Source organism: Drosophila virilis, unplaced genomic scaffold (genome assembly GCF_030788295.1).
Source record: "Drosophila virilis strain 15010-1051.87 unplaced genomic scaffold, Dvir_AGI_RSII-ME tig00001317, whole genome shotgun sequence".
Taxonomy (NCBI): domain Eukaryota; kingdom Metazoa; phylum Arthropoda; class Insecta; order Diptera; family Drosophilidae; genus Drosophila; species Drosophila virilis.
The window spans coordinates 105,727-120,555 of record NW_027212833.1 but is presented as its reverse complement, the minus strand read 5'-3'; the positions used below and the strand labels follow the sequence as shown (position 1 = coordinate 120,555).

Sequence of the window (14,829 nt, the reverse complement as noted above, 5' to 3'; positions counted from 1 at the left end):
ACATTAAAAATAATCTTAGTTTGCTATATTAATTAAGAAAATACAATAAATAGGAAAAAACTAAGTTAGAAGGTTGTTAGTAAAGTACAAAAATGTAAGTTAGTTATAAAGTGTTAAGTAGATCGGACAAAGCGAAAAGTAATAGGAAATCACTGTCCCGGTGGGAGAAAATTTACAGCCCATCCGGCAAGCTCCCTGCTCATAGCTGGAAATGGTCAGTGACTTCGCGAAAGTATCCTGAAAGCAACGATTATATTAGGGGTAGAGAAAGCTCGGTGGAGAAAACGTGATGCAAACTATTATCATTTTTGCATAGCACGCGAAAAGGGTTGTGCATAGCGTAGTCTGCGCATAGGAATAAGGGGCCATTATTTTTGGTTGGTCTAGCCGGAACACGATTATGACTCAGTTGATATAAATACAGCCATTAATTTTTTTATATCACCCTAAACTCCCTCTTAGATGTGTGTATTCCTAAGTCAATTCCTTCGACTACTTTTTCAAAACCACCCTGGTTTACTCCCAGATTATCACATCTAAAAAATGTAAAATCCAAATATTTTAAAAAATTTAAAAAGTCTGGTTCGTCTACAGACTTGGCTAAATATTCCATAGCCAAGTCGAACTTCTTTCTTTTTAATTCTCAATGCTATGAGAATTATCTAATTCGTTGTAAAAGGCAATTCGCCCGAAATCCGAGGCAGTTTTATAATTTTGTAAACTTGAAGCGTAAATCTTCAAGTTTGCCATCTTCTTTTTTTCTTGGGATGGATAAAGCTAGCAATGACACTGATTCTGCTAACCTCTTTGCTAATTTTTTCCAATCAACTTACTCTTCAGTCTGTCCTAATACTAATTCTTACCCTTATACTATTTCTTCCGCTAGTTCTATACCTCCCCCCATTGTTTCACACTCAATCTATATCTATAATCAACTTATGTAGAACAACAACACCGAGAATCGTCCTACGGTTGGTTAACGACGAAAGATTAAGAAAAAACAGCTTGCTGGAGTAGGATGGCAATCGAAGATTAGGGTCCCAATTTAAACCTCGTAAGGGAAAAAGTAGAAATTGCTTATAAACAGATTCAATACGATCATGGCTATTGTTATACTGCGGAGCCTAGATACAAGAGCAGTATTCAAGGATATAGCGAACAAAAGAGATGTACAGAAGTTTCGTTATGAAAGGATCTTTAAACTTTTTATACTATCGTTTAATGAATCCAAATAGACCTTCTGCCTAATTAACGATGGTATCTACGTGAAGATTGAAACAGAGCTTAGAATCAAAAATAACGCCTAGATCCTTAACTGTTAGTATACGTTGCAAATTAATATTGTCGATTGTATAACTGACAAGATAAGGTGTAGTACGATTAAATGTCATAAACATACACTTTGAACAATATAGATGCAATTGATTGGCCGAACATCAAAGTTACATAGCGTTCAAATCGTCTTGTAGACGAGAATGTTGTAGGGGATTAGTGTATAATAGAATAAGTTTCGCATCGTTCACATACACGAATTCTTGGGTATGTGATATAACAGAGGGGAGATCATTTATTAAAAGAGCAAAGAGTAAAGGTCCAAGATGACCACCTTGAGGAACCAGAAGTAACGTGAACCTGTTTAGAGGTAGCCAGCCTCAGCAATACTCCTTGGGTCCTACCTCTTAAATGAGAATTAATCCAAAGCAAAGAGACGGAGGGAAACCTAGTCGGTAAGTTTAAAAAGTAAAATGTCATGGTGCACAGAGTCAAACGCCTTACTGAAGTCAGTGTAAATGACATCAGCTTACATTATCGAAAGGAAAGCATAATTTACCAGGAAGTAGCCTTAAGCAGATTGGTCGTAGTTGACCATATCTTTACGAATCCATGTTGAACAGGGGAAAGAACTGATTTGCAGTAATGCTGCAACGGCTACTTTTGTTGAGTACATTCAGATTTGCTTCCCGAATATGAACTGATTTATCTAACTGTTGCGGTCGCTTAGCAAACTTCGCTTTGAGAGAGTTTGAGTCAAAATTGAGTGAAGTTTGAGCTGCGTCAGCAATTATGTGTGGGATGGTGCTCTGATGGGAACATTGACAGTGGCGTGATATTTAGGGTAAATTGTTTATGTCTACCAAAGGGGGACAGTTTGATCTTGACCAATGTCGATGTTATCACCAGGCTCTTTGTTTACAATATTAGAAATGTTTATACTTGTGCTTATGCTTATATGCTAAGTTATGTTAAAGGGTGGGTGCGACTATGGAGATGTCACTCCCCCAACCATTAGAAAATTGCCTGTCCTCAGGTGTTTAAGTTTGGATATAGTGTAACATTTTCTTCATTTACAATTGGTGTATCTCCTATTATTGTAGGTGTTTCTTCTACTTTGGGTTTTTTATATTTTTTAATTCAGTTCTTAGGTATGCTTTTGAACTTATATGTCAAATACAGTGTTAAACTTATTAATATGATTACAAATATGGTTATTGTAATTATCTGGAATACATTGTTAAATTGTGTATGTTAATTTATAATTTGTTTCGTTTGTGCAAACGAAAGTGGTTCTAATTTGATAACATCATTGCTTACGTAAATGCTTTGAGTATAATCTAACATATTGCTTGAAATTGAAATTTCATTAATTTGCAGTGAACAATTAAAGATTTTTATTATATTGTTTCCTTCTATTGTTATTTCGTTATTTTTACAATTATGATTTAATATAGTTTTTGGTAAATTCCAAGTTAAAATTATATTTGGTTCTACGTAGTTGATTTAAAAATTTTGCAAAATTTTAGTATAACTACATTCTGGTGTTATTTGGTTTAAAATTCATGTCAAATATTCATTATTAATTAATTTTTTTGTTTCTTTGCTCTAAACTTTTTTTTCTTGGGTAAAATATTTTTCATGAGCTATTTCTCTCAAAATGTTATTATTATCATCCGGGTATGGAATTATTTCGAATACCGGGCTTTTTATTATTTCTCGAGGAATATGGGATATTATCAGTATTTCGCTTGTATCTGATTTAAACCAAGTGGAAGTTTTTGTTCGTTCATGATTTCTATTCCTTTGTTTATAGCTTCCATTATGTAATTTAATTCGTTAACCTGAACGCTGTTTTTTGCTAAGTTGCTTATTTTTTGTTCAATTTCTGTTTTGTCTTCTTGATCTAATGTTCCAAATAAGTATTTATATACTGTTCCTACTATGTTAACTAAACCTCTTTTACCGCGTTTGGCTATTTTTCCGCCGTTTATTTCTCTGTTTAATTTTTCTACTAGGTATTCGATTTGTATAAGGTTATTGAATTCTTTACTTTGTTCAATTAAATTGTTAAAAGTTTATTCGGTTTTTGTTATATTAACCGGTAAATTTCAATACTTTGTGAATTTATATGGTTTACTGTCATTGATAGTAATATTATAATAATTAATTTAAGCTGGTGCTTGTATGTTTTTATCGCTGTCTGTTGTTGACCTGTAATTGTTATATTTGCTTTGATTAGTCTTCTTTTTCTTTTTGAATTTGGTTTTGTAATGTGTTATCTTCCTGCCTCAAAATGTTTGTCGTCGATTTGTCTTATTTCTCCTGTTTTCTTGAACGGGGTTGTCGTTTTTGATTTAACTAATGGTGATTGTTTGTATCTAGTGTCAATTTCATAATTTGTTCGTTTTTTGTTGAGGTTATTTATTAGTTTTTCTTAATTAGCTTGAGTGTCATACTCTGGTGTACCTGCGTATATGAATATGTCCGCTGGTGTTCTGTTAGTCGTTTTGTGCTTTGTTTTATGATTGTACGTGTAGAGTATAGTTTCAAAATTTGTAAGTTTATTTTCGACATCTGAGTCGCTGTTAATGATTCTTAATTTTTCGTTAACTGTCTTATGAAATCGTTCTAAGTCGGATATACCATTTTTACTAGTGGTTATATTAATATTTACTGCTTCTGATTTAAGCCATAATTGTAAAGCTGTGCACATAAAGCTCAGTCTTTGTCTGCTTTTATTTCGATGGGTTTACCCATTTGGTTGAACACTTGTAATATAGCTCGTTTGGTTTCTAACCAGTCTCTACTTGTAAAAATCCTATCCTACTATGTAAAAATCCAGTACATATTTTTCTCGGATATTAGCGATTTCCGGAGTTATTTCGAAAGTTAATTTTGTATCCCTGTGTTCTGTTTTTGCCATGTTGCAAGTCTCACATTTATTTATTAGATTTTGAATTAAATTTTTATAATCTGGGAAATAGTGGGTTTCTTTGAACCAATTGAGAGTTTTTTCAATTCCTGGATGTAATAATTCTTTGTGTTTTTTTAATATTAGTTCTTTGAATTCTGCGTATGTTTGAAGGTCTATTAATTTTTTACTAGTTTTCATTGCCTTTGTTGAATTATTCGGACTTATTATTTCTAAGTAGGCTTCTTGAAAAATTGGAAAATCTGCTTCGTTGTGGAAGTATAGCACACTTTTCTTTGTGCATAAGAATTCTTTTATTAATTCTTTGGCATGCACGTTAGTCATGTCTTTGTACGTAATTTTTATGTTGGTTTTGTGAAAGTAATTCGTAACTTTTGTTTCGTTCTCGGTTCCTTTTTCAAATTCTATTTGTCGATCATAATAATTAAGAGGTCTTTCTGTGATTTGTAAATGGTTACTGTTGTCTTCTTGAGCACTATGTATTGTTGCTCTTGTGCTAATTGTATCTTCGCCTAAGAAGTATTCGCTTAATTAAATTCTGGACAGAGCATCTGCCACACAATTTTTCTTTTCTTTTCTCGGGACGTATTTAATTTGGAAATTTAACTCATTTAGCTTGATTTTCCATCTTTGTAATTTCATGTTAGGTTTCTTCATGTTATTTAGCCAGACGAGTGGTCTGTGATCACTAAGGATTTCAAATTGTCGATCAAAGAGATAGGACCTAAAGTATTTAGTGGCTCAAATTATTGCTAATAATTCTTTATCAATCGTTGAATAATTTAACTCATGCTCGTTAAGAGTTCTACTTGCATAGCATATAGGCTTATGCTCTTGCGAAAGGACGGCCCCTATTGCCATATTACTCGCGTCTGTAGTTAATGAAAATGGTTTTTCGAAGTTAGGGTATATTAAAATTGGGTCGGATGTTATTAGTAATTTTAGCTTTTCAAACGCTAGTTCGTACTCTCTGTCATTTATATTGATTTTTGCTCCCTTTTTTAATTTAAGTGTTAATTTTACTTTTTACTATATTAGCGAAATTTGGTATAAATTTCCTATAGAAACCACATAATCCTAGAAAGGATTTAATTTCTTTTGGGGTTTTTGGAATTGGGAATTTGACAATTGCTTGTATCTTGTTGGGATTTGGTTTTATACCCTCAGTTTTGCTGATGTGACCGAGAAATTCAGTTTATTTTCTCATAAACTCGCATTTATCCAACTGTAGTTTAAAGTTAGCTTCTCTAAGCTTCTTAAATACCTTTTGTAGCGACAAAATGTGTTCCTCCAATGAAGTGGAAAAAATAATAATGTCGTCTAAGTAGACCAGAAAATCCTTAAAAATTAAATCTTCTAAGAGATTGTTCATACAACGTTGGAACGTTGCAGGTGCATTCTTAAGTCCAAATGGCATGCGAGTGTACTCGTAATGGCCATGTTTAGTCGGAAATGCGGTCTTGGGTATTGAACCAGGATCCATTTGGATTTGGTGGAAGCCTTTGGCTAGATCAATGGTTGTGAAATATTGACATTTTCCAAGTTTGTCTAATATTTCATTTATGATCGGGATAGGGTATTTATCATTAATAGTTAATTCATTGAGATTGCGGTAATCTATGACTAACCGGAACTTTTGCTTTCCAGATGCATCGTTTTTCTTTGGAACGATTATTACTGGTGAGCAGTAAGGGGATTTGGATTTACGTATGTTATTTTGTTTTATCATATCGCTTATTTGTTTATTTACTTCCTCATCGTATATTTGAGTATATTTGTATGGACGCTTGTAAATTGGGTCTTCATGTTTTGTTAGAATTTTGTGTTTAATTGTACTAGTGAAAGTCAAATTGTCACCTTCATGGTACTGGATTTCACGAAATTTATGTAAAACATTTTTAATTTTTTCTTTTTCTTCTGAGTTAAGGTGCTCTAGCCTAAACTCATTGTTTTCTATTAATTCGTTATTAATAGCGAAGTTAAATGGTCTGTCCTCTGTTGAGGGTGGATCAAGGCACTCTTGTGCGATCATGTCCTCTTCGACCTCTTTGTCATTATATCTAAAACAAAAGGTAAATTCTACTAAGGTTACGGATCCTTGTGCATAGTCTATTTTTGCTTGACATGCTTCAAGGTATTCTCTCCCAATCAGAACATCATAATGCTCTGAGAAGTCGTGAATATAGAATTTTTGTTTGCTCGGACAAATTTTGCATGCTTCTAATCGTATACTTCGTTTTAATTCAATAATACCATTTATGGTGTGAGCCTTTAATGTTTCGTTGTAAACTGGAAAATTTAAGCTGTTTGTTTTCATTAGATTTATGGTTGAACCTGTGTCAATGACACATTTTAGAACTTCGTCATTCATAATCAATTTTATGAATGGATTTCTTCTGTTTGTTCCGAGGCTTGTTGATGAAAATTTTCGGATGTATCCATTTTCATCTGCCCACTGTTACTATCTCTTTGACGTTTAGTCGGAGGGTTTGGTGCATTCAAGCGTGAATGGGACTGATTTTGATAGTTTAAAGGATTTTGGGATCTACCTTGACTTAATTTATGTTGGAACTTGTGGTGAGCTTTCTGATTGTCTTCGGACTTATTGTACTGTCTATTTTGTACGTGATAACTCTGATTCGTGTTGGAATTACCACATGAACTGGTGGTTGGGTTAGCATTTTGCTGATAATTTCCCATGTTCCTACGATTGTTATTTTGATTTCCCTGAACATTATTATTTTTAGGTTTTTCAGTAACGCTACTTGCTTTAGTTTTTGTGTCGACGTAATGTCGTATCTGGCTAACATCATGAAAAGCCTATCTGGTAATTTTTTTGTAATAACATCTTTGATTGTGTTATTCATAGCATTTGTATAAAGTGTCATATTGCTAGGTATATTTTCTAATGCTAACTTATTTAATACAACAAAAGATTTATTTTCGAGATCCTCGATGAACTTACGGACGTTTCCTTGGTAATTCGTGTTGTATAATCGTCGAACGAGTTCTTCAAATGGTGTCTGCACTTTGTATTCTTCAATCAATGCGTTTCTCAGCTCCTGCCAAGTGTTGGCTGCTGTCCTTTTTGAAATTCTCTGAGCATCTCCTGTGACTTGCCATTCGATGGCTCCGTATAAGATACTGTGTTGTCTAACATCTCTGGTTGGATAAAGGTGTAGGATGTAATCGATCCTTTTAATGAAGGCGTTTAGATGATCCGTTGATCCGGCAAAGCTTGGCACTTGTCTTAGTTGTGAAATGGTCTGGTTGAGGTGTTGTTCTGATAATTCCATGGTCATCTTGGTGTAATACACTTTTTTTTTCGTTAGATGATTTTCTTTGTTTTAAATAGTTTTGAGTTTGTAGGTTTGAACTTTATTGTTCTTTGATTATGCACTTTTACTTCTTTGCAGTTTCTTTTACATTATAGTTTGTGATGGATTATTGTTTAAATGTTTTTTATTTTTTTTTTTTTTTTTTTTTGTGTGTGTCTTAAAAAGACCCAGTAATAACGTATTGCAGGGATCAAACGATATGCAAAGCCAGTCGTTATTAACTGTAGTAGCTTTATTGCCCAAACGGTCAATGTTATTAGGCTACTAGTGACCCGAAGGTTCTTGTGCGGATACGTATTCGAGAAAATGTTTATTACACTCCGACAACACTTTCGGTCGCGATTGTGCATTAGATCTGGGAATTAATTATTCTTTAGCGATCTTTACTTTTTCCCGACGTATCCGACCGGCTGCGCCAATTAAGTTTTACACGTTAAGTTACTATAAAAAAATATATTTCAATTTATTATTTTCACTAAACGGCTACTTTTGTTGAGTACATTCAGATGTGCTTCCCGAATATGAACAGATTTATCTAACTGTTGCGGTCGCTTAGCAAACTTCGCTTTGAGAGAGTTTGAGTCAAAATTGAGTGAAGTTTGAGCTGCGTCAGCAATTATGCGTGGGATAGTGCTCTGATGGGAACATTGACAGTGGCGTGATATTTAGGGTGAATTGTTTATGTCTACCAAAGGGGGACAGTTTGATCTTGACCAATGTCGATGTTATCACCAGGCTCTTTGTTTACAATATTAGAAATGTTTATACTTGTGCTTATGCTTATGTGCTAATTTATGTTAAAGGGTGGGTGCGACTATGGATATTTCACTATATATATATATATACTTTTATTTGTGTAAATTCTTAATGTATGCAACAAGCAGAAGGAAGCATCTCCGACCCCATAAAGTATATATATTCTTGATCAGCACCAATAGCCTAGTCGATCTAGCCGTGTCCGTCTGTCTGTCTGTCTGTCTGTCTGTCTGTCTGTCTGTCTGTCTGTCTGTCCGTCTGTCCGTGTATATGATCTCAGACCCTATAAGAGCTAGAGACTTGAAATATTAGATGTATGTGCTCCTAGTGCCTGCGCAGATCGAGTTTGTTTCCGATAATCGATAACTTACTCCGTTTCCAGGCAATCCATATCGACATCCTGTTTTTTGAGCAAATTGGGTAAATAATAAGCCACCAAACATGATATGTTGCTTTTAGATTATTATATATATGTTAAAAAGGCTCTAGTATCTTTCATTTTATACCTATCGCCACCTCCCCGCTACCACGCCAGAGCTATAAATCAAGTAATGAAACTTTACTGCCAACCAATTTAAACCACAATTGAATTGCAATTGACTTTTTTAAAATACACAAATATTCTATGATACAATAAGATGTACTGTAGAAAATTTCATAAAGATCGGTTAAGAAAAAACCAAAGTTATATGCAACTGCGCAATTGAATGGGGCAGCAGCTTTAAGAATTTCTGTATACATGTAAACACACATTCATGCGCCTATGCTTCGCATTCTAGCAGCATGATAATTGCGACTATTTTCTGTTACGCTACTTTAGTTCCTTTTTTATCATAAGTGTTTAATTATTGGTGTGGCTGCTGAGTAGAGGCATAGCAAGAGGTGCGGTCTGTCGCGAGTTCGAGCCCTACCGGGGAACCTTTTTGTTAAATTTATTTGGTGTTGGAATAAGACGTTTCCGGATGTTTCCTAATCGGGAATTCCTGACTAAAACCTCTTGTTTATTTTGTATTTTCTTTATTTTTCATTATATTTTTGCTAAACCACACGCGCTGGTGGCGCGTTTTGCATTTGGTGTTGCATGGATGCGGGGTATCCCCTAGTTGGGAACTCCCGACTAGAGCCTTTTTAACAATTATCTATCTGGCTGTTATTTCTGACCATTTGCCAGCTTTTTTTATTTCTATAGCTTTATCAGTGAGTTGGAAACAATGACACTCAAACGACACTTACCTCGCGTCATCACAAATAGCTGTGCTTATTATTTTATTTTTTAAACCCACCGAATTGTTTACATGTGTTTTGCGCTTGGAGTTATGTTTACATATATCATATATGTATTTACACAACTTGCGCGACTGCAAGTTAACTGAAGACTAGGGGTACAGTTAATTCCGTTCTTTTTAAAAACATTACACAACGTTACCGCCCTGGGGATATATCATGTTCACTGTTTTTCTTATGTAGTGTTACTGTTGCTGGGTTTGTATGTAAATCTCCTCATATATTTATCCTTTTATTCTTGTAGTCGTCCTTTTATTCTTGTAGTCCGTCAGAAACCGTTTAGTTTCCTCTGTTAAGACTGGAAGTTGTTAATTAGCGTAAATAATACCTTGTCTGTTCTACTGTATCTAAGATTTCAGGCAAGTTATTTTTGACCATATCCATTGCAAATTTCGAGACCTTCAAATGTTTACCAATTAATGATTTTCCTTGTTTTGTTCCTTTAAATATAAACCTTATTGATGATTACCTAAAAGCCCAAGAAGTTTTGGCATCAAACAGCAGCCCGACGACTGCCTTCAAGCGTGTTTAGATGTTAAAAATGACTTCCTCAATATCAAGACCCAGAACGCCAATTTTGCGTTGCGGCCTGGCGGATGTTCGCGCCGGCGGATGTTGGACAAAAGTAGAATCGTATACACTGATAGCGTCCCTTACCTTAACCATGGGGTGACCCTTGATAGGCGGCGTATTGCGTCTTGCGTGTGGTATCACACACACTCTGCGTCTGAAACGAAGACATCCGATGGAGCTGTGAGTCTTTGTTCATGCGATGTTGTCCGTTTTAACTCGTTTGAGTGATCATCGGTGTGTCTAAGTATGAGGAGTCCTTTTGATGTTGGAAGCGCTGTTTGCTGTTGCCTTTTCTGTCATTTCGGTTGGACCTATTCGCTGATTTAAAGAGATCTCTCCTACTCCCTCTCTTTACTTAACAATAGATCAAATTCGCCAGACCATAGTATGGGCATGTTGTTTTGGGGTACATTAAAGGCTTTCCATCGTGAATTGCACAATGTGCGTTAATATTGCCTTTATCACCAGCACTCATTTCCATCTGTTCTTAGATGCAATGCCACCACTGAGATGGAACATAAATTGTACACACTACGGGTCCGGAAACCCGGTACATGTCCCTATGAAATCGACTTTGGCCTCATTTATCAATACATTTTTATAATTTTAAAATAATAAAGAATGTTATTTTTACTTTTCTGTCACATATCAATCTTTAAAATACTTAACATTTTTTTCTCCCCATTTAGCTGCCACACTCATCTTAGAATGCATTTTCGATTAATATCAAGTATTTTATTGGACTCCTTGAAAAAAACGAAATGGTCAACACCGGAAGGATTTCCAATCCAGTTAATGTGAGTAGTTTTTACTTTATATACTTCATTTCGTTTTATAAGGAATGTGATTCAGAATACGAAGTTTTAAGTTTCGTCCGATCGATTTCAAACCTGTTTTCAACGTTGTATGTAAGAACTTCTTTCAGCGATTTTGGTTTAACGAGTTTTACACGTGTTTCTTGAAATAAAAGTGGTTTCAGATTGTGTGAACGCAAGTTGTATTTTCGGCTTTGGTGAAATCCAAAGGTAAAATGTAAGTTCAAGTTCAGGATAGCACGCGTAAATTCATTTTTTAATTGGGCGGAAATAAGATATGTAAAATTATTGGAAATAACCTAAACCAGGCAAGTTATTGATCACTTGAAATAAAAATTAGTAACATCTAAAATTTTGCTCTAGATAAGTTTTTTAAATCGACGCTTTCGATTGAACGGACACGCTTGTATCGCTTATTATTATGCTATAAGGGTATGATATTTTTTTTGCATGTTATATACATTTTCGCAAACCTACAGCTTATCACTAATTATTACCCTGCTGATTATTTTTAGATAGGACCTTTTGCTCCAATTAAAAAAGTTTATTTTCTTCATGCACGTCTATATTTATATATATTATAAATACAGTATATGTACTCTTGATCGATATCAGCAACCGAGTTGATAAAGTAATGTCAGCCTGTCTGTTTTTATGTGAAGTAGTCTCTAAGAGATTACTTAGGTTTAAAGCTAACTGAAGCTTTTTATTGGTCCGTCTATCTGTTACAGGCAGTACATATGTTGCAGACAGCCGGATCGTACGCCTAAGCCCATTGAGTAATAAAGAGAAACGGCAGGCGTTTGAATCAAAAGCTCCTTTTAGAAATACTTCCAGCGCGATAAAGAGGTTGCAAACAAAAATTTCAAACACTTCTGCTGATGCCCACAATTCAATGACAACTTCAAAACATTTTCCATAAGAACCAAATACAACCATAATCAAAACAAACGAATCAAACAAATTCTGTCCATGCTACTCCTTTTCGTTTAAGGCTACAGCCTATGATCTTAGCTTCTGCACCCTTCTAACTCATTGTTGTGGTTTCTAAGCCGTGCTATGCCTATAATTCGCAAAGTCATGGGTTCTACTTCTTCACTCGCTTTCAACTTGCAAGCAGATCGGCAGATTTTTATCATTTTTCATATTTTCAAAATAGGATATTTTAACTATTCACTATGTACCAAATAGCACAAACCTTCTTATATATACATTTTTATTCCATGTCTATGAAAAATATAATTTTGTATATATATACATATATATATTATATACCATTCTTATTAAGAGTATCAATGCCGCGACCCGCCAAATAGTTGTTTAGCAAATCTGCATATATGTATGTGTCTGCCAAGCCAAGGGAAGTCTATGAATTTAAGAAGATTGCAACGCTCTGTTGCGCATGTGACGTCACAGTACAAGGCTCTTTATGTGCGATCATTTCTTATATAAAATTATTACATATTCAAAAAATTATTATAAAAGACCCCATTCATAAGTTATTTCAATGTACGTAATAAAGGTAGAAATATATACTAAACATCACAAGAAATAAAATTCTGTAAATTATGATGTCATAATATATGATGTTGGGCCCCGTGCGCGTAACCCTTTGATCGTACGCACTGTTGTTTTGGAAGTGATTTGTTGTTGCTTCCTATGGTAAATGAAGTTTTCTTTTGGGTTTGATTTTGCTTTTGCGGTCCAAACCGATCTATGTCTCGTGGTTTTTAAAACAGTAAAAAAGCTCAGAGTGTCAGTTCAGTCATTTCTCTATATTACTCAATCGCCTAAGCCATATACAGTATGTCAAGAAGTTGTTTTCACATTAGAAAAAAAAAATGATTTTTCGACTTTTTTAGCAAAAATAAATACTTTCAAATATTGTAAATATTTTTTTTTTAATTTATTATAGTTACTTATAGTATTTACTAATAGAATTCATAAAAATAGTATTTAAGAAGAATGATATGTAAGAAATAATACAAAAACAAAAAATAGTCGGTTTTTTCATTGTCAAACAATTGTTTACACATTTGGCATAAGTAATAATTAGATTAATTTAAGGCACTGAAAAATCATCTTTTTCTTATATATATAATTTTGTATGGCCACCATTGGTATTAATGACTTCGTTTAGGCGCTTTTTCATTGAATGAATAAGCTTTTTAAAATCATAATGGCTCGGCAACTGCTGCCACTCTTCTATTATAGCAGTTTTCAGTGCTGTTCGGTTCTTTGGATGCCTTTTAGCCACTCTTTTCTTTAACAAAGCCCAGACATTTTCAATGGGATTGAGATCAGGACTTTGCGCAGGTGTATCGAAGGTTTTACCGCAGTTATAAAGTAACCACAAGCGTATCATATGCGCCTTGTGCTTTGGGTCGTTGTCCTAATAAAATTAAAAATTCGGCATATTATTGTTTATAAACCCAAATTTATTTGCCCTGCTTTTCAACTGGTTCTTTAAAATGCTTAAATATTGTTGTGCGTCCATCGTGTTTTCAATAAAAGCCAAATCTCCTTGGCTTGAGATGCACCCCCAAATCATTATGGACAGTTTGCCAAATTTGACTGTCGGAATGATGTTTCGGTTTTCTAAAGATGTTAAGAGCTTACGCCACACCCTTGTTGGACAAGCGCTTTCCAACATTAACATCAGAAAGCATTGATTTCTTGCGAGCAGCTCTTGATTTGTACTCAAGTCGTAGTATTGCCTGACGTACAGTTTCGTGGGATACATCCAGATCCAACTCTTCCTTAAGATCTCTTGCAAGAGTTCTCGTCGAAATCATCGGATTTTGGTCCAGTTTTCTTACCAATACGCGCTCCGCTCGTTTATTTATTTTTTGCTTCCGACCGGATGCTTTCTTTGGCTCCAATCTTCCCTCGTTTTCAGCGCGATTTATAATATTATAAATGGTCTTGCGGGTTACAGAAAACATTTCTGACAATTCCTGCGCACTTTTACCCAATTGGTGATTAAAATAGACTAACTGGACCACCTCAAACGATAATCTCTTGCCTGGCATTTTAAAGTGTCTAAATAATTTCTGACGCGCAACAAACGAAAATTTTCAGTTCATAACAAGCCAAATTCGTAGAACAGAGCATGTGGAAGGCCAAAGTTACTGTAAATTTACCGTTATTCACTGCATAAGCGCACAGAGGAATGCAGAATATTTTTGTGTAAGCAATTGTTTGACAGCGGCAAAACCAACTATTTTTGGTTTTTGAAATATTTCTCACACATCATTCTACTTTCTATTACTATTTTTATGAATTCTATTAGTAAATACTTTATTTTTCCTAAGAAAGTCGAAAAATCATTTTTTTTCTAATGTGAAAACAATTTGTTGACATACTGTAGCTACCATAGAAAAGATCGGTTGAAAAGAATGTAGTAGGTTATAGATATGAAAAAGTTTATTATCAGAACGGTTAAGAAACACAAAAAATATGTGCTTTGGCTAGCCTCGTGTTTGTAGCAGCTAGCGTGAGTTGCAAGAATTTTTATACATGTAGACACACACATTCATTTGCGTCTTCTTTGAATTCTATCAACATGTTTGAAATTGCGATTGTATATTCTGTGTTGCTACTTAAGCCCGTATCTTTCACATTAAGACTCAATTCCTGGTGTGGCTGTTAAATAGGGCTGGTAGCAGGAAGCATGACCTCTAGCGTGTTCGAATTCCATTGAGGGATCTTTTTTTGTATACCCATATACCCGGAACTAATTAAAAATGCTTATAAGCCACAATACATTTGAACTCCCCACCAACTTAAACTACGATTTTAACGCAATTGTCTTTTTATGAACATGCGAATATTCATTAGCACAATAAACACTTGA

At 34.5% G+C, this 14,829-nt stretch overlaps 1 protein-coding gene across 2 annotated transcripts in view; it reads left to right on the top strand.

Annotated features, from left to right (window-relative positions):
* The window catches only part of LOC26530365 (proline-, glutamic acid- and leucine-rich protein 1), a 40,875-nt gene that overhangs the window by 13,928 nt on the left and 12,118 nt on the right, over positions 1 to 14,829 (top strand). For both annotated transcript variants that reach the window (XR_011417165.1, XM_015169303.3), the window contains exon 5: positions 10,848 to 10,955. Coding sequence is in view for 1 of the 2 variants with exons in the window: in XM_015169303.3 (XP_015024789.1) it covers positions 10,848 to 10,955 (108 nt within the window). In the remaining variant the exon portion in view is untranslated. The remainder of the gene's footprint in view (positions 1 to 10,847; positions 10,956 to 14,829) is intronic.